At 37.7% G+C, this 24,545-nt stretch overlaps 1 protein-coding gene across 1 annotated transcript in view; it reads left to right on the forward strand.

Annotated features, from left to right (window-relative positions):
* Cpne3 (copine 3) overlaps window positions 1-24,545 on the forward strand; it is a 56,923-nt gene that overhangs the window by 13,043 nt on the left and 19,335 nt on the right. The window contains exons 2-8 of the mRNA XM_045144377.1: window positions 6,472-6,611; window positions 7,226-7,405; window positions 11,981-12,055; window positions 15,174-15,245; window positions 15,885-15,968; window positions 20,184-20,273; window positions 24,375-24,473. Of these exons, the coding sequence (XP_045000312.1) occupies window positions 6,480-6,611; window positions 7,226-7,405; window positions 11,981-12,055; window positions 15,174-15,245; window positions 15,885-15,968; window positions 20,184-20,273; window positions 24,375-24,473 (732 nt within the window). The 5' untranslated portion in view covers window positions 6,472-6,479. The remainder of the gene's footprint in view (window positions 1-6,471; window positions 6,612-7,225; window positions 7,406-11,980; window positions 12,056-15,173; window positions 15,246-15,884; window positions 15,969-20,183; window positions 20,274-24,374; window positions 24,474-24,545) is intronic.

Here is a 24,545-nt window from a genome sequence, read left to right on the forward strand (position 1 = left end):
TCAAGGCCCAACACATCTTCATGAATGTGGCTGTTGGCAATGTTCTAGACCCAAATATCTATGTAATTCTTCCACTTGCCACTCAGCCTAGGTAAAAGGAGGCTGTAGTCAGAGTCATTTTCCGAAGGGGCAGTGGTCAGGGAATTGCTGTTATTAGAGGGAATTTGCTTTCTATCTGTAATACTAACTGTCAGCAATTTGCTAAATAATTTATCATGTTTGGCTTGTTGATTTTGTAGCTTCTGTGTGAGCATATTCAGGGAAAAAATATATTGTGTCTTTTTGTTGTGAGATTGATGATTTGTACAACTGTGTACATTCTCTGTTGAGTTCTTCCCATCCTTAGAAATTTTAACTTTGAGTTTCTGGCAGAAAATTTGCCAAATATTGTACACATTCTTTTTTTTTGTTTGTTTGTTCATTTATTTATTTATTTATTTGAGAGTGACAGACATAGAGAGAAAGACAGATAGAGGGGGAGAGAGAGAATGGGCGCGCCAGGGCTTCCAGCCACTGCAAACGAACTCCAGACGCGTGCGCCCCCTTGTGCATCTGGCTAATGTGGGACCTGGGGAACCAAGCCTCGAACCGGGGTCCTTAGGCTTCACAGGCAAGCGCTTAACCGCTAAGCCATCTCTCCAGCCCTGTACACATTCTTTTATAGTCCATGTTCTTTCTGTTTGTTGACAGGGTAATGTGGACATGCAGCTAATAAGCCCCAAACTACCTTATGTAAAAGAAAAACAATAAAACTAACATTTTCCCCAAAAAGTTCTATATCTGAAATAAAAAACAAGATGTGTGTGATACATGCCAGATTTTGTTTACTTGGATAATGAAATCTAAGCTCAGGAAGTTCAAGCCACTTAAGTGGTTTCACAGCTGGCCCCAGGTGCAGAATCTAACTCAGGTATCCATTACTCGAATTTGAGCTTGTTTTCTTGTGAAACATGATGTTAGATGTAGCCTAGGTTGACTTTGATCTTTTGATCCTCCTTTCTTAGTCTTCTACTTTCTAGAAATACGTGTATGCCACCATACTCAACTTTCAAATCTGTGATCTTGTTTTTCCTAAACTGTACTATGCTGTTACTACCAAGGCATCAGAATTTCAAGGGAGCAACTTGATATGTGTTGGGTTAATCAGAAAAATCATAATGGAATAGAATAGGAAAAAAAATGAAACGGGATAGAAAAAGGATCATACTGTAGAGGCAAATAGTACTGAAATAATAGTGATAAAATAAACATTTGTATATTTACACGAAGTGGTCACTGTTTAGATATATTACCTTTGTTCAGTCCTTAGAGCAACCTTTTGATATAGGGACAGTTATTTCTATTATAGATGAAGAAATCAGATTAAGGAATTTTCATATTGTTAAACTCCAGGTGAAAACTCAAGTAACTTGATTTGTGGACAAGAGGGTGGAATTTGCTTCAGGGCTGACGATAGTAGATATAAAAAAAGAGAAAAAAAGTCAAATTGCATATAGGGCCACAGATGAGGGATGTAGATTTAGAGAATAACGTCTGCCAACTAACTACATGAAGCTTTGAGAGGAGTTAGGTTAAAAAAAAAAATAAGATAAATTTAGACAAAGGCCCTAAGGCCTTTAAGTTATGTTTGGTTCTCAAATAGCAGGAAAAGCAGAACCAGTCAGAGGTGTGGAGAAGAATTAGCAGAAGAGATTAGGGGTGAGTTCCTGTGTCATCATGTCAAAACCTTCATGGATATGGATATTTTCATGTGGAATGTTTTTGTGTTCTGTTGCTTTTTTCTTTCGCTACCAGTTAATACTTTTTGCTTGTTTAGAAACACTTTTCAGTTTTCATAAAACAAGGTAGAAAGGAATTATTACTGTATTACAAATTAATAGAAATGATTTCCAATAACCACATATGGGAACTTTTCACCTGTCTGCCTAGTTCTTCATATTGGCTCTCAGGACACTAAACTTGCCTTCTCTGCATGTTGAACTTTGCTGCCTTCCACATTGCTCACTGTTGTGACATACAAAGAGGTGTCTTTTTGTGCCTTCTAATGTCTTGGTCTTTCTTGTGTTTCTGTTTTTGGCCACTTCTTTCATATTGACTCTTTCAAAGCCCAGGCAATGTAAGTCTCACCCACGTGGCCATTTCTCCTCCAGAGACTTCTTGCCCTTCATATCTTTGTACATGTTATCATTGCTATGTATTTTAGTAATGAACCATTTTGGTGCATGTTAAATGGCAAAAGAACAAACCAAATTCAAACCACCAATGCAAGCATTATTTTGGTAAAAAAGGATGTAGTAGTTTTATTTATTTATATATTTATTTATTTATTTATTTAAGAAAGAGAGAGAGAGAGAGAGAATATGAATCCGGGCATGCCAGAGACTTCAGCCACTCTAAACAAATTCCACATACATGCATACATCACCTTGTGCTTACGTGAGTCCTGGGAAATTGAACCTGGGTCCTTTGGCTTTGCAGACAAGCACCTTAACCTCAAAGCCATCTCTCTAGCCCTAGTTTTAATTTTTACTATGGTATCTCTGCATAGAGAATTTAGGAGGCAAATTGGATAATTTTGTCATTTATTAAGGAATAGTTCTTGAGTTAAGGTATACACTTATAGCATTACTTTAATTTATTTATTTGAGAGAGAGAGAGAAAGAGAGAGAATGGGTATGCTAGGGTCTCCAGCCACTATAAGCAAACTCCAAATGCTTGTGCCCCCTTGTAGATCTGGCTTATATGGGTCTTGGGGAATTGAACCTGAGTCCTTTAGCTTTTCAAGCAAACACTTTAACCACTAAGCTATTTCTTCAGCCCTAGCATTGCTTTTAAAAGGAATTTGTAGCTATTACTGAGACCATCCTCATTATTATGTCTCTATAAACTTAGGCACCCTTAAGTGCTAGTATTGATTTTTCACATATGTTGAGAGTTACTATTTTGGCAAGTAGTAAGTTTTCATAAAACATGAGCTGTTCTTTGATTTTTTTCAAAGGACTCTTGAGTCCTTTTATTTAATAATTGATTAGGCATTTTGAACAGCACAGAAATGCTACTACCAAAATACTCAACAGGGTGATAACTGGATTTTCTCCTGCTGTCCTAGGATTTCAGTTCAATCTCAAAAGTGTATGGTGGAGGGCAAAGGATATTTGGGAGGAGGACTCTTCTCTCTACTGTCAGAGTCTGATCTAGTACTGTGAAACACCATTTTTCTCTAGACAGTTGACTTGATGTTCAGCTGGGTCATGAAGTACTTGTTTCCTCTTGTTAGTGACCTTGCATTGCTTGGGCTCAGGAGAGGAGAACTTCTTGCTCTGGGGTCTCAAGGCAAGACCCTGTTAAGTGCTCTATCCTGTTCCCAGCCCCTCTCATACATTTGGTGGATGAAGATAGAAGGCTCTGTGGGATTTAGATGATCACTGGTATTTCTAAGTAAGTCTTGGGAGAACAACAGCCACACCACTTTGCTAAATATTGCCTGTGAGTTTTCAGCCTTGTCTACTCATGAGATTCATGAAGGGAGCCGATGCCAAAGTTGAACCATAACCCAATTAAATTTCTTTGTGTGGGACTGTGACACTAGCAGTCTTGCAGGCTCCACAGATGATTCTATAATAGCCACTATTGAGAACTACTACAAAACACAGAGCTGAGGGCATAGTGTGTGTGGGGGGGTGGAGCTATTTGGGATCTTCTGCCCCACCGCTAGGTTGGATCTTGGCCAAAATTCTTTGAAAAGAGAAAATACCCTGCCTATTAGATTGTCATATAAGCAAAAGTAAAACTAGTTTAATCTGCTTTGTAACAGTGTTTAGTTTTAAACAGAATCAAGATTACGCTTGCTCATTTTTTCTGAATACACTGTGATAATTAGTATATATTAACTATCATATTAAAAAGGTGTGTTTTTACTGAGAATAAAAGAGTATTGGTGAGATAAGCTAATAGCCTCCAAAATCCCCAGAAGGTTCAAATAGCAGTCTCATTATAGAATAGTCCCTCAGTAAACCTATTTGGACAGCTGAGCTTGTCTTTAGAATTTAGCCATTGCCATTAGGAATGAGTATGTTTCTTTTCTTTTTTTTTTTTTTTTAAAGTTTTTTTTTTTAATTTTTTATTTATTTATTTGACAGCGATAGACACAGAGAGAAAGACAGATAGAGGGAGAGAGACAGAATGGGCGCGCCAGGGCTTCCAGCCTCTGCAAACAAACTCCAAACGCGTGCGCCCCCTTGTGCATCTGGCTAACGTGGGACCTGGGGAACCAAGCCTCGAACCGGGGTCCTTAGGCTTCACAGGCAAGCGCTTAACCGCTAAGCCATCTCTCCAGCCCTTTTTTTTTTAATGTATTTTATTTTATTTTTATTTTTTTTAATTTTTATTAGCATTTTCCATGATTACAAAAAAATATCCCATGTAATTCCCTCCCTCCCCCCTCACACTTTGTGGTGGTTTGATTCAGGTGTCCCCCATAAACTTAGGTGTTCTGAATGCTAGGTTCCCAGCTGATGGAGATTTGGGAATTAATGCCTGCTGGAGGGAGTGTATTGTTGGGGGCCGGCTTATGGGTATTAAAGCCAGTTTCCCCATGCCAGTGTTTGGCACACCTCCTGTTGCTGTAGTTCACCTTATGTTGACCAGGGAGTGATGTCCACCCTCTGCTCTTGCCATCGTTTTCCCCTGCCATCATGGAGCTTCCCCTCGAGCCTGTAAGCCGAAATAAATCTCTTTTTCCCAGAAGCTGCTCTTGGTTGGGTGATTTCTACCAGCAGTGCGAACCGGACTGCAACAGTAAAGTGGTACCGGGAGTGGGGTTGCTGCTTGACACCTGAATATGTGGCTTCAGCCTTTTGTAGCTGATTTTCAAGAGGAATGTGGAAGGAGTTGAAACCTTGGCCTAAGAGATGCCTTGCAGTGCTGTAAGTACAACTTGATGGACTATTCTGGTCTGAGCTGCAAGACCTGAAGGCAGTAACAACTGTGGACTGTGAGGTTTGGCTTCTGAGGGTGAGAAAGAGCTTTGCTCAGACTGGGCTAGCAGTTTGTGTGAAAAGCTTGCTGTTATGCCTGTGTCCTGAAAAGTTGTGCAGGGTTGCTTTGCGTAGAAATGAACTGGTGTGAGCAGAGGGATATGGCACAGAAAGAAAAATCTTTGGGTGAACTGTTGCCCGTTCAGCTGCAACTGAGAGATTACAACCTTTGAGACTGGGCCAGCTGACCTGCACTGGGGCAACAGGAAGAATGTAGACTCTTTTGAAGGGGCCTGATGCTCAAGGAGTGTCCTGTTCTTTAAAGATTTTTATTCCCCCCTGGATTAACAAACTGGCACCCTACCTGGTATCGTGGAGTATAAGAAATGCTGGAAAGAGGGTCATTGAGTTTGCAACACGGTCTTGTGTTTTGGAAATGGCCATGGGCAGTGTGAAGTAGGTTTGCTGGTTGCCTGCATAGAGACCCCATGGGGCCATGAGGATGAACCATGGATTGCAGTGGAGACCCAGTGGAGATGCCGGGACCATGAGATGGCTGCCGAGGAGCTGCCGGCCCCGATGAAGTTTTCCAGGACTGTGAGTAGCCTAGCTGGAGGGGCGGAATTGGAATGCCAGAGACTTGTTGCTGGTTAGAATTATCAGACTTGAAGATTTGTCACTGGTTAGAGTTGCTGGACTTGAAGCTACAGAGTTTGATGTTTGCCCTGGTTGTTTTAAATCTTTTATTAGTTGAATGTTTCTTTGCTATGCCCAATGCCATCTTTTGCAGTGTGAATATTCTGTGCCATTATGGTTTTTTTGAGGTTATTTTTTGGTATTATGGCTCAGTTAAAAGATCTTGGACTATGGGGATGTATGAACATCATTGGGATTGATTAAAAACTATGGGGACTTTTAAAGTGAGATGAATGCATTGCATTTTACATCATGTATGATTATCAGTTTATGGGGGCCAGGGGCGGAATGTGGTGGTTTGATTCAGGTGTCCCCCATAAACTTAGGTGTTCTGAATGCTAGGTTCCCAGCTGATGGAGATTTGGGAATTAATGCCTCCTGGAGGGAGTGTATTGTTGGGGGCCGGCTTATGGGTATTAAAGCCAGTTTCCCCATGCCAGTGTTTGGCACACCCTCCTGTTGCTGTAGTCCACCTTATGTTGACCAGGGAGTGATGTCCACCCTCTGCTCTTGCCATCGTTTTCCCCTGCCATCATGGAGCTTCCCCTCGAGCCTGTAAGCCGAAATAAATCTCTTTTTCCCAGAAGCTGCTCTTGGTTGGGTGATTTCTACCAGCAGTGCGAACCGGACTGCAACACACTTTCTCCTTTGAAATTCCATTCTCTATCATATTACCTCCCCATAACAATCATTGTACTTACATATATACAATATCAACCTATTAAGTACCCTCCTCCCTTCCTTTCAAGTGTGTTTCTTAAAGGCACCATTTCACTTGCTTTCTCTTGTTTTCTCCCAGCTCAAGAGATGGCTGCCCAGTGTGTCACGAAGGTGGAGCTGAATATTTCCTGTGACAGCCTTCTGGACCGAGATATCACATCAAAGTCTGACCCTTTGTGTGTGTTGTTTTTGAACACGAGTGGTCAACAGTGGTATGAGGTAATATAAAATAATTTAGGTGAAAAGCAATATGAATTTCTCTTTGACAGTGTTAAAAGTTTAATTAAGCTGGGGGGGGCTGGGGGGGAGGATGATTAATTGGGTTAAAGTGCTTGCACACACAAAGGCCTGAGTAGGATCCTTAGCACCTAGGTTCAAATGCTAGGTGTAATGGCACATTCCCAGGACTGGGGAAGCGGAGGTGGGTTTCCTAGAGCTCTCTGGATAACCTGTCTAGCCTGATTAATCAGCTCTAGATTTAGTGAATAACCTTATCTTTTACAAGTAAGGTGGAAAGCAACTGACTAAGACACCTGGCAACTTCTGGCCTCTACATACTCAGGTGCACACACATGTGCATCCCCACACATTCAAACACACACGTTTAAGATCTTAAAAAGAATAACACCATCTCATCTGTTGGGATTGGGCTGGAGGGATGGTATAGTTTTTGAGTAAGTTTGTCCTTCACTGAATTCCTTATACATATAGAGAAATGTTTTTAGTTTCCATGCCTATAGATGTTTACTACATAAAAATGTTCAAAATACAAGTGCTGCTTTGATCTGAAAAAACGTTTTCTGATTTATTTTTGTTTTGGGGAATGGATATAGGTTGAACGAACAGAACGAATTAAGAATTCCTTAAATCCAAAATTTTCTAAGACATTTATTATTGATTACTACTTTGAAGTGGTCCAGAAATTGAAATTTGGAATTTATGACATTGACAACAAAACTATTGAGCTGAGCGATGATGACTTCTTAGGAGAATGTGAATGCACCCTTGGACAAGTGAGTATTAAATGGCTGTTGTAGTCTATTTGTATGAATTTATTTTTCTTTTCTTTTTTTTCTTTTTCTTTTTTTGTTGTTGTTAAATAGGGTCATGCTGTGTAGTATAGGCAGGCCTGGAACTATGTAGACGAGTTTGACCTTGAACTTATGATGATCCATCAGCCTCTGTCTCCCAAGTGCTGGGAATGTAGGTGTTTACCAACATGCCTATCCGTTTTGTTTGAAATTCTTTTGTTTGTATTTTTTGAGGATGAATCTCTTTTACTCTTACACAGGCTGACTTGGAACTTACTCTGTAGCCTCAGGCTGGCCTCAGATTCACAGTGATCCTCCTGTCTCAGCTTCTGAAGTGCTGGACTATAAAGGCTTTTGTGAATTTTTTTTAACCAAAGAATTGTATGTCTTCAATGTGTTGATCGTTTAATTTTATTTATTTATTTATTTATTGTTTTTTCAAGGTAGGGTCTCACTCTAGTCCAGACTGACCTGGAATTCACTATGTAGTCTCAGGGTAACTTCGAACTCACAGTGATCCCCCTACCTTTGCCTCCCAAGTGCTGGGATTAAAGGCATGTGTCACCACACCCACCTTGATTGTTTAATTTTAAAAGTTGAAAAGCATATAATGACTTTGAATAATGAGCAAGGGTCATGTGTTTCTGGCAATGTCTGTTCATTTATATGAGTTGTGTTGATTCATTGGGCATTTTTTCTTTTCTTCTTCTTTTTCTTTTTAAAATGTATTTTATTTATTTACTTGAGAGAGAGAAAAAGGCAGAGAGAGAGAATGGGAGTGCCACAGCCTCCAGTACTGCAGACAAATTCCATACGCATGTGCCCCTTGTGCATCTGGCTTACATGGGTCCTGGAGAGTTGAACCCTCCACTCCCCAAATAGTTTCCCCCTGTGTTTTCATGTCACATATATTCTCTTACCCTCTGTCATAGTCCCTTTTCTACTTTCATGTCCACAGTACATGCACACATGTTTAAATCTAGATTCTACATATGAGAGAAAACATGATAGATACTTGTCTTTCTCAGTTTGGCTTACCTCTTACAGTTCCATTCTTTTTTCTACAAATGTCCTAATTCCATTGTAAGTATATCTCACATTTTGCTTTTCCATTCATTTGTTGATAACATCTAGGCTGTTTCCCTATCTTACCTATTGTGAATAGGTAGAACAATAAATCCAGATGTGAAGGCATCTCTGTTTTACATCTACTCTACATCCAGGAGCAATGTAGCTGGATCATATGATAGTTCTACTTTTAGTTTTGTTGAGGAACCTCCACAATGACTTCCATAGTGGCTGCACTCGTTTATTTTCCCACCAACAATGTATAAGTGTTTCTCTTTTCTCGCATCTTCCCAGTAATTTGTTTGTTTCCTTGATACTAATTTTTGTTGGGTTGAAATGGAATCTAAAGGCAGGTTTGTTTATTTATTTATTTATTTATTTATTTATTTATTTTTATGTAGGGTCTTGCTGTATCCCAGGCTAACCTGGAATTCACTATGTAGTCTGAGGCTGACCTCAAACTTACAGTGATCCTCCTAACCTTAGCCTCCTGAGTGCTGGGATTAAAGCCACGCGGCATCATGCATGGCTCAATTTTTTTTTTTTTTTTTTTTGAGGCAGGGTTTCACTGTAGCCCAGGCTGACCTAGGGTGGTCTTGAATTTTCATCAGTCCTCCTACCTCTGCCTCCCAAGTGCTGGGATTAATGGTCTGTGCCACCACATCTGGCTTTTTAAAAAAAATATAACATAGTGAGAATGAAAGAGAGAGAGCATGGGAGAGAGAATTGATGTGCCAGAGCCTCAGCCACTGAAATTGAACTGAAGATGCATGCACCCCCTTGTGTGCATGTGCAAGCTTATGCATCTGGCTTACCTGGAACCTGGAGAGTCAAACATGAGTCCTTAGGTTTTCAGGCAAGTGCCTTAACTGCTACGCCATCTCTTCAGCCCTCAAGGCAGTTTTAATTTGCATTTCAACAATGGATAAGAATGTTGCACATTTTTTAAAATATATATTGGCCATTTGTATTTCTGTAAACAATTTAATTCATTCATTTATCAATTGGATGAATTGTGGGTTCTTTCTTTTATTGTTTAAATTTTGGATTTCTTTATAGATTCTAAATACTAAATCCAATGATAATGACAAAGATTTTTCTCTTACTCTACTGATGAAAATTATTATGCAAACGCTTTTTAATTTCATTTAATCTAACTTATCAATTCTTGGGATAATATCTTATGCTATTAGAGCCCTTCACAGAAAACTCCTTGCCTGTGCCTTATCTTGAAATAATTTGCCCATGCTTTCCTCTGGAGGTTTCAGTTTGGGTATTGCATTAAGGTCTTTGGTTCAACTAGAGTTGGTTTTTGTGCAGGTTAAAGATAATAAGTCTAGTTCCATTCTTGTATTTGCGACTGTCCAGTTTCCCTAACACCATTTGTTGTTGAGCCCTTTCTTCCCAGGTATGTTTTTGGCTCCTTGTTTAAAGATTAGATGGTTGTAGCTATATGTGTTGATTTCTGGGCATCTTCTAAATGTGGTCCACCACCAGCTGCTTCTTCATGGGGGTTTGTAAATCTCAACTTAGCGTACTTCTTTTTGCTGCCTTACCCTTCTGTCTCTCCATACTTTTTAGATATCCTTTCATTCCCTTTGTGAATTTATGGTGCTAGTTTCTTCTTTCTGCCTTTGGAATAATAGAGTGTGTTCTTTCCTGTCCCACCAGGTTACACTGAGGCAGCTATTTTAACTAGCTTGGTGCTTATTGGCCCTGATGACCTGGCTTTTCCTCTTCCTCCTCCTTACATGTGCCCCTTTAAATGTTACTTCCCTCAGAAACCTTTTCTGACTCCTAGGCAAGTGTGAAGTTCTTCTGTAAGCTGACGTTGTCTGCTACTTCTCAGCATTTTTTATTATAGTTGCTTTTTTTCTGTCAGCTTAGCATATGATGAGGGTGGTGAGAATAGGGGTGTGCCATGTTCCTCCTAATTCAGTGTGATTTATAAAGAGAGGTCATGGCTGTTTACATCAATTGAGAAAATGGGAGAGAGTAGTGACATTTATCATCCACATTTTTCTGGGTTTTTTTCCATTAACATAGGAATAGTTTAGTGTATTAGAGCCTACAATTTCACTTGTAATCAATTGGGAAAACATCCATTATGTAAGTTCAAGGTAACATATGTAGCTTTGTTAAAATGAAAATAAATATTTCCATGAGTCTGTTTTTCTGGTGTGACTTATTTGTAAATGATATTTCCCACTTCTCAAGGACAATATGGAGCTTATAAATTTTGCTAAATGTTCACGAACACTATTAAAGGAAAAAAAATAGAGATCAATTATGGGGGTGAATCAGTATAGCTAAAATTCTAATGGATTTAAGAAGATATATCAGTTTGAAAGTACCTAGGTATGCTATATTATTTTAGCAATACAATATTTTCGAAAGCTTAACTATCAAAGGTCTGCGTCAGCTGGGAAATTGAATCATAATTATTCAGAGGCCCAGCTTTTACCTAGAGGGGTTTTAGCTCCATGATATGTATAGGAGATGAAAACTTGACCTTCTTTCCCATTCTAAGGGAGAAGCTAAAGTTTAAAATAATAAATAAAGAACCTAATGGGTAGAAATCTTCTCCAGTGGGTTTTTTTTTAATATGGAGATGAATTTTAAGTCTCATGCTTTATGAACTGAGCTAGCTAGGCACTGTTGGAGATGCATTTTAAATGTCTTTAAAAATGATGGCATTTCCAGGCATGGTGTCGTGATGGCACATGCCTTTAAAATTCCAGCACTGGGGAGGCAGATGTAGGAGGATCACCATGAGTTTGAGACCACCCTGAGACTACATAGTGAACCAGGTCAGCCTGGGCCAAAGTGAGATCCTACTTCGAAAAACCAAAAATAAATAAGTAAATAAAATAAAAATGATGGCATTAGCTGGGTATGGTGGCATACACCTTTAACCCCAGCACTTGGGAGGCAGAGGTTGTAGGATTGCTGTGAGTTCAAGGCAACCCTCAGACTACATAGTGAATTCAGGCCAGCCTGGGCTAGAGTGAGACCCTACCTTGAAAGACAAAAAAAAAAAAAAAAAAAAAGGCATAAAGTCTAATTGGAAAGAAGGAATTCAGTAGAAGGTAGATTTAGGAGAGGGAAAATGGGGATGGTGAGAAAGAATTACCATGAGTTATTGTTTGTGCTTATGGAAACTGTTAGTAAAAACAAATATCTAAATCAGCCAACCATCGTACCTTTAGACCAAGCAACTGAGAGGCTGAAATAGGAAGATTAGCGTGAATTCAAGGCCAGCCCGGGGCTACAGAGTGAGTCCCCAGTCAGCCTAGGCTAGAGTGAGACCCTGCCTTGAGTCCCGCCACCAAAAAAAAATTTACAATCTTTAATAAATATAGTTTTAATGTTCCTGTTTCTAATGATCTTAAGTGAACTTTATACTTAGCCTTTTAAAAGACTGTATTCAGTTGAACAGCTTAACGTTTTTAAGTGAAATAACCTTTGGTTACTTTTTACCTTTAACAGATTGTTTCCAGTAAGAGGCTAACTAGACCACTGGTACTTAAAAATGGAAGACCCGCTGGGAAAGGAAACATTACGGTAAAGATAAGATGTTCTTTTGTCTCAAAAGATAGAACCTGTGGGGGCTGGAGAGATGGCTTAGCGGTTAAGCACTTGCCTGTGAGTCCTAAGGACTGCGGTTCAAGGCTGGATTCCCCAGGACCCACGTTAGCCAGATGCACAAGGGGGCACACACATCTGGAGTTCGTTTGCAGTGGCTGAAGCCCTGGTGCACCCATTCTCTCTGTCTACCTTCCTATTTCTGTATCTCTCTCTCTCTCAAATAAATAAATAAAAATAAAATATTTTTTTAAAAAGATAGAACCTGTGGTTTAATGGTTAAGGTGCTTGAAAGCCTGATGGCCCAGGTTCAAATCTCCAGTACCCACCCACGTAAAGCCTGGTGCACAAATTGATGCACATATTTGGAGATCATTTGCAGTGCTAAGAGACCCTGGTCCTTTCTCTCTGTCACCCTTCCATTCTCTTGCTCTCCCTCCTTGCTTGCAAATATATGTATATGTATATGTATACGTATGTATATATGGTTTTTTGTTTTGTTTTGTTTTTGTTTTTTTAGGTAGCATCTTGCTCTAGCCCAGGCTGACCTGGAATAATTCCCTGTGTAATCTCAGGGTGGCCTCGGCCTTGTACTCACAGTGATCATCCTACCTCTGCCTCCCCAGTGCTGGGATTAAAGGCATGCAATACCACACCCAGTAATATATATATAAATAAAGATATAGCCCAGTGAGATGTGCTGAAATTGTACATATCAAACAAATGTTCTGCAGCCATGCCTTATCATTTTGACTAATGCCTTTAATATTTATCCTGGTCTAATAGCAATCACAAAACAAAACTGTATTAGGCCAAGAAGGGAGAAGAGCAATGTGGGAATCCTTTCTTTCAGTTTTTTTCTTTTTTAAAATTACCTATAGAGGGCCACTGTACCTTGGAGATATTTGCCCCTCTTTCCATGAAAATGTCAATACCTAAGCTAGAGAGAAACCACTTAGTAATCTCAATGGATCAATTTGGCTCTCTGTTAAGTTCTCTTAATTATGACAAGAAGCTTTCTATAATGGATTTTATTTTAAATGGATATTATAACATGGCCATTGAACCTATAAACTCTTTAAAAAAATTTATTTGAGGGGGGTTAGAGAGAGAATAGACGTGCAAGGGCCTCCAGCTACTGCAAATGAACTCCAGATGTATGTATCTCCTTGTGCATCTGACTTACGTGGGTCCTGGGGAATTGAACTAGGGATCCTTTGGCTTTGCAGGCAAAGGCCTTAACTGCTAAGCCAGTCTTCTCCAGCCCCGAACCTATAAACTCTTAACTTGATGTGGTAGTACATGCCTATAATCTTAACACTCCAAAGGCAGAGGTGGGTGGATTGCCATAAATTTGACACCAGCTGCATAGTGAGATGTTGGCCAGCTAGGGATGCATAGAGATAGATCTTTTCAAAAGACAAACAACAACAAAAATATAACTTTTATAATAATAAACAAGTTCATGTAATATTTGACGGAAATGTTCTTTTTACTGTACTAATGAGAGACAAAGCCAGAATGGAAAAATAAATATCAATATAAAATTTTTAAAAAGTTTACTCAGTGCTTTTTGTTCTTGCACTCTGCTGTTTATCCTCCCACTCAGATTTTCCTTTGCTCATTGCTCGTACCATATTTTAAATTTGTAGTTATATGATAACAAGCTTTTAAATACCTTCTAAAGTTTATGTCCAAATTACTATGGCCTGGATTGATAGAGTACTAATTTCTTTGAAAAATGGAAGCCTGGTTATTGCAATTATCAAATACATTTCTCTTAGAAGCTTTTTGGCTTTTAGATTTCCAGAGGCATAAGAAGGCTATTGGGAATGTATTGGGAATGGGAACCGAGAATGTTATCTGTAGTTAAGATTGCTTAGGATTGTCTAAAAAGAAAGTAATTTACTCATTTACTTTGACTGAAAAACTATTCAATTTCAGTTCATAGTGCCCTCTAGATAGGATTTATTCATACTTCCAATTTTTGGAGATTTTTAACAAGTTTTTCACAAAGGATATCCTTCAGCCTTTTACAACATTGATTTTGAAAAATATTTATTTTATTTGTTTGCAAGAGGGGATTGAGAGATAGAGAGAAAAAGATATGAATGAGAAAGGGCATGCCACTGCAAACGAACTCTAGATACATGTGCCACTTTCTGTATCTGGCATTATATGAGTATTGGGGAGTTGAACCCAGGTCATTAGGCTCTGCAGGCAAGCGCCTTAACTGCTGAGACATCTCTCCAGCCCCAGCATTGACTGTTTTATGGAGTAGTAAATATTTATTGTGAGGAATCATATTTAAAAAGTAAGTTTCAATGCTAGGGATATAATTCGGTGTGTAGAATGCTTGTTTAGCATATGTGAAGCTGTGGAGTCCTCCCATTACTGAAAATAATAAAATAATGGAATGATAATTTCAAAATACAGACTTGGAATATTTAAGGAAAATACTTCATGCACATAAAATAATGTTAAATCATTTTTCCATATTATATATGCATGTGTGTGCATGGACACATGTATGATATGATGTACTTAGAGAGTTCAGAAGACAACTTCATGGTGTCCATTCTCTCCTTCCACCTTCTTTGACTCGGGATCTTGTTTTTGCCATTGTATGCACCACACTAGCTGACCCATGAGCTTGGATTCTTCTGGCACCCTTCCCATTGCAGTAGGCATGTTTGGTTCACAGGCACATGTGCAACTTTGCATCTAGTTTTGCAGCTTTAGTCGGTGCTGGAGAGGATTGAACTCTGGCTGGCAGTGTTAGATAAAAATGTATTTAGTTTATGAGTATATGAGAATCCCTAAAACATTTTAAAAATATATTTATTTGTGAAAGAGAGAGAAAGAGGGAGGGGTAGGGACACAGAGAGAGAGACAGAGAGAATGGTCACACCAGGGCCTCTAGTCACTACAAACAAACTCCAGACACATGTACCACCTTGTGCATCTGACTTTATGTGGGTACTTGGGGAATCAAACTTGGGTCCTTTGGCTTTGTTAACAATTGCCTCAACCACTAAGCTGTCTCTCCAGTCCCTCCCTAAACCAGTTTTGTTCACTTACCTTATCTACAATGTAGATATCAGCAGAAGAAATAAAGGACAATAGAGTGGTCTTGTTTGAAATGGAAGCCAGAAAACTGGATAATAAGGTGGGTAGATTGTGTATATTTCCACAAGAATATCACATTTTACCTTACTTTGATTCCTTTTTGAGAAATTAAGCATTGTGGAGAATACTTTGGTAAATTTTTGAGGGAATGGATGATGTAGTTTATGCCTTTGTTTCTGTAATATGCCTTATATGAATACCTCTGCTGTCCTTGTCTATAAGAAACATTTATGTGGTGGAAAGGATTAGATATAGAAGAATGAAGACATAATGAAGTCAAAGCCCTGATACATCAGCTTATTAGTTGTGTGATCTTGCAAAAATTATTTAAGCTCTTTAAGTTCATTTTATCAATGAAAACTGCCCTGTCCATCATAGAGTTGGTCTGGCTAATGCTTGTGTAAACTACTAAATAGTATGTGACTGGAAGCTATTAATGCTGAAATCATGTGGAAAATATATTTTATGGTATATTTTAAAACTCATGTTTTTCAGTAGTGGATATGCCTTAATAGTTCTTCTTAGTAGATTTTTATAAGTTTATAAGGTAGTGAGAAAGGTGATAGGTTTTGTATTTACAGCCATACTATGGAATTAGATTTAGGAGGCAGGTAGCATGTATAAGGTATGGTTACACATGATTTCAGAGGAGAATGAAAATTGTTTGCTTTAAATGTAGGATTTGTTTGGAAAGTCAGACCCATACCTGGAGTTTCATAAGCAAACATCAGATGGAAACTGGCTAATGGTTCATCGGACAGAGGTAACTACTTCAATGATCTGAAAAAGTGCACTGGGAGTTTTCTTGGTATTATAATAGTTTGAATTAAAAGTAAAAAACTTAAGTATTTATAAAAATATTAATTTGAATTCAGATTTATATACTGCCAGAGATACAATATAAAATTGCTCACCTTCTTTTCTTTTGATGAAGGGAAGCTGCCCTGCTAATTATTTTTATTTAAAAGCATTTTAAACTGTATAAGAAACAGTAAATATTTTCCTTTGTACTCCTCACCAAGATTCAACAACTTAGTATCCTTGTACACACCACATACTTGGTCTTTCTTTCTCTTTATTTCTATCCCGGTCTTGCAGACAATTTCTTTTACAAAACTTTCCTAATATAGGCTGCTGATTCCAGAATTCCCCTTTAAATGTTAGATCAGGCACTTTTGAAGAATAAGGGTATTTTCTGCCACTATGCCTAAAAAAATAATAATAATATTGATTTAATAGTGCCATTCTTTTTGCAAACATTGAGCAGTGACCTTTTTCCACTGCTCTTTTATAATTAACTCTAAATGACTTGAGTTATTTACTTCTGAATGGGATGTTAACCAGACTGCCATTTCCTGCTGGAGACCCAGAGGGCCATCAACAAGAGAGAGAAGGTAGTGTTTGTGAGCGTCTCTGGCTTGAAGTTAGGACTCTCCTCCTCTTTTGAGGCTTGACCTGACAGTGCTGTGTTAAGGCGTGGTTGCCTTTCAATGGAAGTGTGTTACTATATCAGCATTGGCACAATGTCATGGAAATGTGATCTAGAGACACTGGCTGTCCATGCATCCTCAGAACGGTGTCGTGGTCCTCTTCCCTTTCTGGAACTGAGATGACTTGGCTACTTCTGAAACTGGATTCCAAGTAACCAGAAGTAAATGTTCATTTTTGTCCAGGTCTGTTTGAGTAAAAACTTCAGAACTGAAGGCCTGGCCTGAGCTGTTTATTTCAAAAGATGTTCCTCAATTTAAAGCTAATTTCTCTCAAAATTTTTTTTTTCTGTTTATTAAGTTGATATTAAATTTTTACTCATTAACATGTCCTCATCCCACTCACACAGACATCAGTGGAGGAAGATTTAGTACTTGGCTCTGAGGTTGCCAGTTTTACAATAATCTATTTTGCATATAAAAGTTTATATTTAACTTTTTTGTTCATTAAAATCTTACAGATGTGGTTATGCAGTTTTTAATTTCAGAAAGTCGTTCAGAACATATTTTGAAAGATTTAATGCCTAATGTTGATTTTATGATGTAATAACAGATTGGCAGAATCTGAAAAAAAAATGCCATTCTGTAGTCTATTCTTGCTAAGATTTTCTTACTGTCAAACACATTTTACTTTTTAAAAAATTTTTTTTTATTAGTTTTCTATTCAGCAAATACAGGCAGTTTGGTACCATTATTAGGCTCATCCATGACCTACCCCCTCCCAATTGGCCCCTCCTTGTTCAGGTATATAGGTCATACCTTGTGGAGCTAGCTCACAGTTATTGGTACGATAAATGTCTCTGCATATCCTGATCCAACATGTGGCTCTGACATTCCTTCCGCCCCCTCTTCTGCAGAATTTCCCTGAGCCATGTTGGGTTCATTTTTGGTCTGCTTCAATGATGAGGTGTTGGGGGCCTCTGAGGCTCTGGCTCGGATTTGGTAGGAGTTGATTTTTCTGTGTGTTGGTCTCCTTCCCCCTTGTGCTGGTATCTGGTTCATCAGGAATAGAGCACCCTTGCTTGTTTAGCTAATTTTCCTTAGTTTCAGCTGGGGCCCTTTTGAGGTATGATGGGGTGGCTCTCTCCTTAGGATCTGCATCTGTCTGAAAAAGAGAAGCAGATTCTCCAATGGAGAGTAAGTTAGTTCCAGGACAAATGAAATAACCCTTACTTTTTTTTTTATTGAGAGTTTAATAGGTGTAGGCCCTCTTCTAGCCCATGATTGATGGTAGCTTGATATTGGAGAGAGGGTTTGTGTTTGGATGTGGTTATGACTCGTTTCCCAGCTCCAGCTATGGGTCCTGTACCACTGAGTGTATCAGTTAGCCAAATCAAGAGCAGTTGGTTCCCCACCATGGCTGTGTGTCACTATTGCACTTGGGTGGGCATCACAACAGGTTATTTGTTGCTAAGTAGGTTAGATCATAAGTTGCTTGGAGAGATATTGGTCATTTACCCCAGTAGCCCATGTAGCACCTTCTGGCACTAGATATGCTGACTGTCTGGGGACTGACTCTCCTGGCTTCCAGCCATGCTGCTCCATTTTACGTGTCAGCTGCATATGGTGTCTTCAGCAATAGGGTCTTACCACTAACCTTTGGTAGGTCATCAAGTACTCTGACAGAAATCTGTCATTCTTTTAGGAAACCTTGTATGTTTCTCTAATCAATAGCTCATTGTGGATGATAGCCCCATGCTGGTACTGGGAGTCACAGGTCAATGCCTACTGAGAAAATGAGGAAGAATATAACTAATATACAAGAGTTAGGGAGGAGAGAGAGAGAGAGGGAGAGGGAGGGAAAGAAGATGTAGAAAGTTTAGGTTAGATCGATCCTACCCTCTCCAGTGTCTTGTGGTTCAGGTGTTTCCTATAAGGGCCTGGTGAGGGTTTAAACATTTGGTCTGCCATTTAGGAAGTAGAATTTTATGGTACCATTGCCATTTGGGTCTAAATTAGTGTTTCCCACCCCTTCAAATGCCCTCCCATCCCTTCTGTGCCCTCCCCTACTTTTTTTGTTAGTTTTTTCCTAGACTTTATTGTCACTGAATGTATTAGATAATTAAGAATAAAATGGATTCTTCTATTTTTCTTGCCATTAGAACTACATCAGACATTTTATGTCAAGAACATTTTTGTACACTTCTTTTTTTTTTTGACTTTTTGAGTTAGGGTCTCACTCTAGCCCAGACTGACCTGGCATTCACTATGGTATCTCAGGGTGGCCTCATACTCATGGCAATCCTCCTACCTCTGCCTCCCTAGTGCTGGGATTAAAGGCATGCACCACCATGCTTGGCCACATCTTCTTTTCATCAAGGGTACTCAGGCTGTCTAGTACTGATGATGTCAGACTTGGATACTTGGCTAAGGTGGTAACCATGAGATGTTACCCCATTAAAAAAATGATAAAGACCCATTATTTAATTTTTTCAATTCATAATTGCATATCATGTGATACATTGAAGCCTGAGATTACATGAATTACCTATTCTCTATCATTTCACCAGGTACTCTCTGATCCATTTAAGGTCCTTGCTGGAACATATATTAGGATCTGTAAAATGGTGATTTTTGTTCCCTTAAATCTTCAACCTTGTACTTAGATTAGCAGACTTTTTAAAACTCTTTTTCCATACCTTCTCTCTCAAAGTCTCATTCAAGTCATGGATTGTTGTAATCCATTGATAATATTATTTGCACTGCTCAAATTAAGCCAGATTTGACCTACTGGTCAATACAATAGTCTTTTCAACATTATGTTAGAGAATATTTTTATTTTATCCTGTCTCAAAGTTGGAAGCAGCCATCTTCTGAAGGAATCCTATTAATGTGAAGAGTCATCATGTATATACCAAGATCTGAGTGTTAAGTGTATTCATTGATATATCATTACTAGCAGGGCGTGGTGGCACATGCCACCAATCCTGGCACTTGGGAGGCAGAGGTAGGAGGATCACTAATGAGTTCAAGACCACCCTGAAACTACACAATGAATTCCAGCCTGGGCTAGAGTGAGATTCTATCTCAAAAAAATAAAACAAAACAAAAAAACCCACAAAAGATGTTAGTTGCTTTCATTCCTTTTCAATAGATGCAGCTGGGAAATATGTGTATTTGTGTATACATATGTATGTGTATGTTAATATTAAAATAAAAATATGAATTTATATTTATTTTTATAATTCAAATTCTATATAGCAGTGTTCACTCTTATCTTATTCTGTATTTACACGCCATAAATTACAGTTTGTAAGTAAACATTGTGTTAAGTAGGTATATTCTCCAAGTTGCTCTTTTCTCAGAAGGTACACAGTTAATTTATTATGTTTTTCATTTATTGGTTGTGTAATATTGTTCTAGTTAATTATTCTTTGAATAATAGTTGAATGGGTGACAGGGTGAGGGCTGAATCACAAGAACCTAGGGAAAACAAGAACAAAATATTAATGAAGTGGATATTGTTCTAACAGGTACTTTAATCTTTATAGGTTATTAAAAATAATCTGAATCCTGTTTGGAAGCCCTTTAAAATCTCTCTTAATTCTCTGTGCTATGGAGATATGGACAAAACTATTAAGGTAATTTGAAATTATTTGCAGATTCCCTTCAATTTACATCTTGATAAATCCTTTATAAATTGACATTATATGTTAGGCTGAGGTAGAACTTAGGTAGATCATGTGCTCAGTGCTTTGTGTTCAAGAAGCCTTGGTTTTGATCCAAGGAAGGAAAGGAGAGAGGGAAGGAGAGTAGGAGAGGGGAGAAGAGTAAAGAGGGAGGAGTAAGAAAAGTTATTACAAATGTATTCAATATACCTAGCTTAAACAGACCATGCAACACAATACACTGAAGAATATTAGTGTTTACCTTGGTGATCATGTGATTGACTAGCAGGTTCATCCTGCTGCTGCTGCTCAGTACTGGTCAAAAAGAATTATCAAATGTTGCTAATACAGAGGAAGATCAAAATTCAAAATTTGAAGTACAGTGTGTGTGTGTGTGTGTGTGTGTGTGTGTGTGTGTGTAGTTTAGCTACTATGTTGATATAATTCTTAATGATATAGGATAATTTTTATTTTAACCTGAATTTTTAAAAATAAAATGTCTACTTTAAATATTTCTTCTTTTTAATAAGATTCCTTTGTCCTGCAGAAAGGAGGCTTGTACTACCTTCTTGGCCTTTAGTATATCCCCTACACATAAAAGCAGATGTTACCCTAAGAGCTCAGATTCCTCCTACTACCATCATCAGGGAGAACAGGGGTGGTACTGCCGGAACAGGAAAAACAGGATGGTTCTGTGGATATTTTGAATGTGTTTTTTTTTTTTTCATGGTTATTTACCAAAAAAAAAACTACAAAGATAAAACCACACACAACCCAAACCAACCAACCAATGAATATACACAGTGTGCGCGCACGTGCGCGCACACACACACCATGAACAGCACTTCTCAACAGACCAAAGTTTCTTTATTGATTTTCCTATTTTTTTTTGTTATAATTAGAGATAGTAGGAAAGGCAGTGGGAAGCAGTATAAGATTTGGAGTCAAACTTAAAGTTTGATTTAGCCTTTTAACGAGATAAGGTCTGTTGAGCAGGTCACCTAACTTCTTTACTAATATACTAGATAATTATTTCTACTGTATAAGAAGGTAATGATGACATAATGAAAGTGACAGTTTTGATTTCTGAACTATGTAGGAAATTGTTCTTAGTTGATAGAGAACTGTACAAATCAATGCTAAGTATGATTTGTATGGTATGTCAAAAAACAGTGAAAATCTAGGGAGGATATAAATAAATATGTGAATAATGAATACATTTAATAACACCAGTGCTATATAAAAATAATTATGCCAAATACTTTTTATTATAAGATCAGATTTAGAACTTTTCATTCTCATATTAAAATTAGTAATCTCAGTGGATTTGAGAAGGTATGAAAATCTACATCATAACTGCTTGATTGTTTATTACATATTAACAACAAAACAATGTTTCTAAAATGCTTTTGCTCACAGTGGCATGCTTACAGAGCCAATTTATTATAGTAAGTAAACTGATTTTCTGAGCTTTGTCATATGAATTTCTGCCATTCTTAAAGGTTTCTTAATTTGTTTTGATTTTTACACAACTTGGTTTGCCCCATCATTGCTTACTTTATCTCTCTAGTTCTGTATTTCTTTGTAGTAACAGTGGTTCATTGTGATTCACTTACTGTTTAGAAATTGCATAGATGCATAATAAAGAATTACAGAGCAGAGAATAAAGTCATAACCCACAGTGGTTTCTTTGCTGCAGTGTGTTGTTACTTTAGCATGTATTATTTCTAAGAGATAAAGTGAATAAGAGAAATAATCATGCATGCTCCCACCTTGTCTGAATGGGAATGCATTGTGCAGTGTGTGTACTTTCTACATATATACATATATACATATGTATATATGCACACCTTTAAATTTCACAAGTTCTGATACTGCTATTTAAGTTGTCAGTAGTACCACTGTTTGAGTTCTTAAGAAAAGGAGAGGGCTGGAGGGATGGCTTAGTGGTTAAGGCATTTGCCTGCAAAGCCAAAGAACCCAGGTTCAATTCCCCAGGACCCATGTTAGCCACATGCACAAGGAGGCACATGTGTCTGGAGTTTGCTTGCAGTGGCTAGAGACCCTGGAGCACCCATTCTCTCTATATATATATCCCTCTTTCTCTGTCAAATAAATAAATAAATAAAAATTAAATATTTTTAAAAAAAGAAATGGAGAGAAAAAATGGCATGAATCACCCTACCTTCAGCACTAAAGATGTTATGTTTTCTTTTAAGAGAGCAGAAGACTTCTCTTGATTTATTATAGTAAGTAATCAGAACTTTTAGTTTAAATATACATTTTATACTTCTTAAGGTTCTAGTTTTAGGCTTTAATAAGGTTAGGTTAAGTTAATTTGGCCATAAAGCTTTCTCTTGGTTAGATACAAATTGATGGTCCTGCAGTGAAACCCACAATGTAAAGTTCCATTTTTTATAACTTAAAAATGTCTGGTATGAGTGAGCATATTCAAGCATTAAGATGGTCTGGTTTCTACTTTATTGAAATTTTACTTCATTTAGAAAAAAGTTAACATTATTAATTTTCTTTTCCTTTGACACATTAGTCAGATAAAGGACATTCGATTTAAAACTTGAATATTCAATATATAGGAAAAAGTCAGATTATCAGACTTTGTCAGTGAAAAAATACCTACAAGGAATTTCTTTAAACAAATAGAATTCCTCACTGTTATAGCTACAGTTGAAAAACTTGCTTGTTTGATTGGTTATAAATGTTTCAAAAGAAAAATGAAAATACAAGTAGGCATAAAAGTCCTCCAGTTAGGACAAGCATTCAGTATATAGAACTGAGAACAAAACCAGTCACACTGTAAGGGGACATGTAAAATTCCTGAGTAGTTAGCTTGGTGATTACTGCAACTTCATGAAGGATAATAACAAAGTGGAGCTTCTTCCTTACAAGCTTCTGTTTTGACACACAGGCCCCAGAAGTTTTTTAAAGTATTCCTATTTTGTTCATGTTGGTCACCACACAGTGTATACCATCTTCTAGACTTAATTCAGTCCTCCAGGTTTCAGTTCTGCAAAATGGGAATTAATAGTAACAGAATTTTTGTTCTTTGTACCTCATAAGGTTTTTTGTGTGAACATGCACTGTACACATACTAAATATTCACATAAATAAAACAATGTTTTCAAGTTATGAAATACTGTGAAAATGTTTGTGTTAAATGTTTACAATCACTGTTGTTGGTGTTCAGCATCCTTTGAGCACTTCAGCTTGCCAGCAGTATACACAACCTTAACTTTGTCCATTTGAGAGACTATCTTAGTATTTTGAGGAATGTTTACTGGTTTTCTATATCTACCAATTAACACAAAACTACAAACAAGGTACTCACATCTCTCTTTCCCTTTGCTAACACACACACGAGAGAGAGAGAGAAGGAGAGAGATTGATTTAATAAAATCCATAATCTATATCCAAGACTAGAATTCACCTTCTTCCTTCTTTCAGGTGGGAATGCAATAAATATAACCCAGTCCTTGCTCAGTGTACTAAATATTCTTCCCCCAGAGTATTCCCTTTCCTTGTAAGAGTTGTGATCTTCAGAACAGTGCCGATCAGACTTTATCATGTCTAACTGTAATTACAAGTCTAGTTTCCTGAGATTGTAGCTAATGAAATATATTCCCCATAATTCTAAATTATCTTGAATTTAATTGTATAATTTATAGCTGTGTAGTATATTGACTTCCTTTCTCAAGATAATGGCTTCTAGCTATTGTAGAGTAGTAATAAGGTAAGAAAGCAGATGCAAAGGTGGGTACAATTCCATTTAACTTTTTATGAGAACCTGGAAGGGCATTATCGAGGATCTACAGACAGTTTACTGTGAAATTTAATCCATATTTGTGTTTATTCATCTGCCTGTGATATACCATTCTGAAGATATTCCCAGGATAACTCTGGTTTGAAAGTGACATAGTATTGCTTTTCTGGGAAGGAAGTTAGCTCCTATTTCTTCATGTACTCACTGCGTATTAGCTTTTTCCACACATACAAAGAAATTCTTGTTAGGTCACCTTTATTTTTATTGATTTTTGTATACTGTATGCTTAACTCCAGGTGGAGTGCTATGATTATGATAATGATGGCTCACATGATCTCATTGGAACATTTCAAACCACCATGACAAAACTGAAAGAAGCCTCCAGAAACTCACCTGTAAGTTACGTGTTTGTATTTGAATATGTTTATTATTTTACTCTTTTATTTGATGTAGCAAATAGCTCACCT

The sequence above is a fragment of the Jaculus jaculus genome, chromosome 2 (assembly GCF_020740685.1).
Source record: "Jaculus jaculus isolate mJacJac1 chromosome 2, mJacJac1.mat.Y.cur, whole genome shotgun sequence".
Taxonomy (NCBI): Eukaryota; Metazoa; Chordata; class Mammalia; order Rodentia; family Dipodidae; genus Jaculus; species Jaculus jaculus.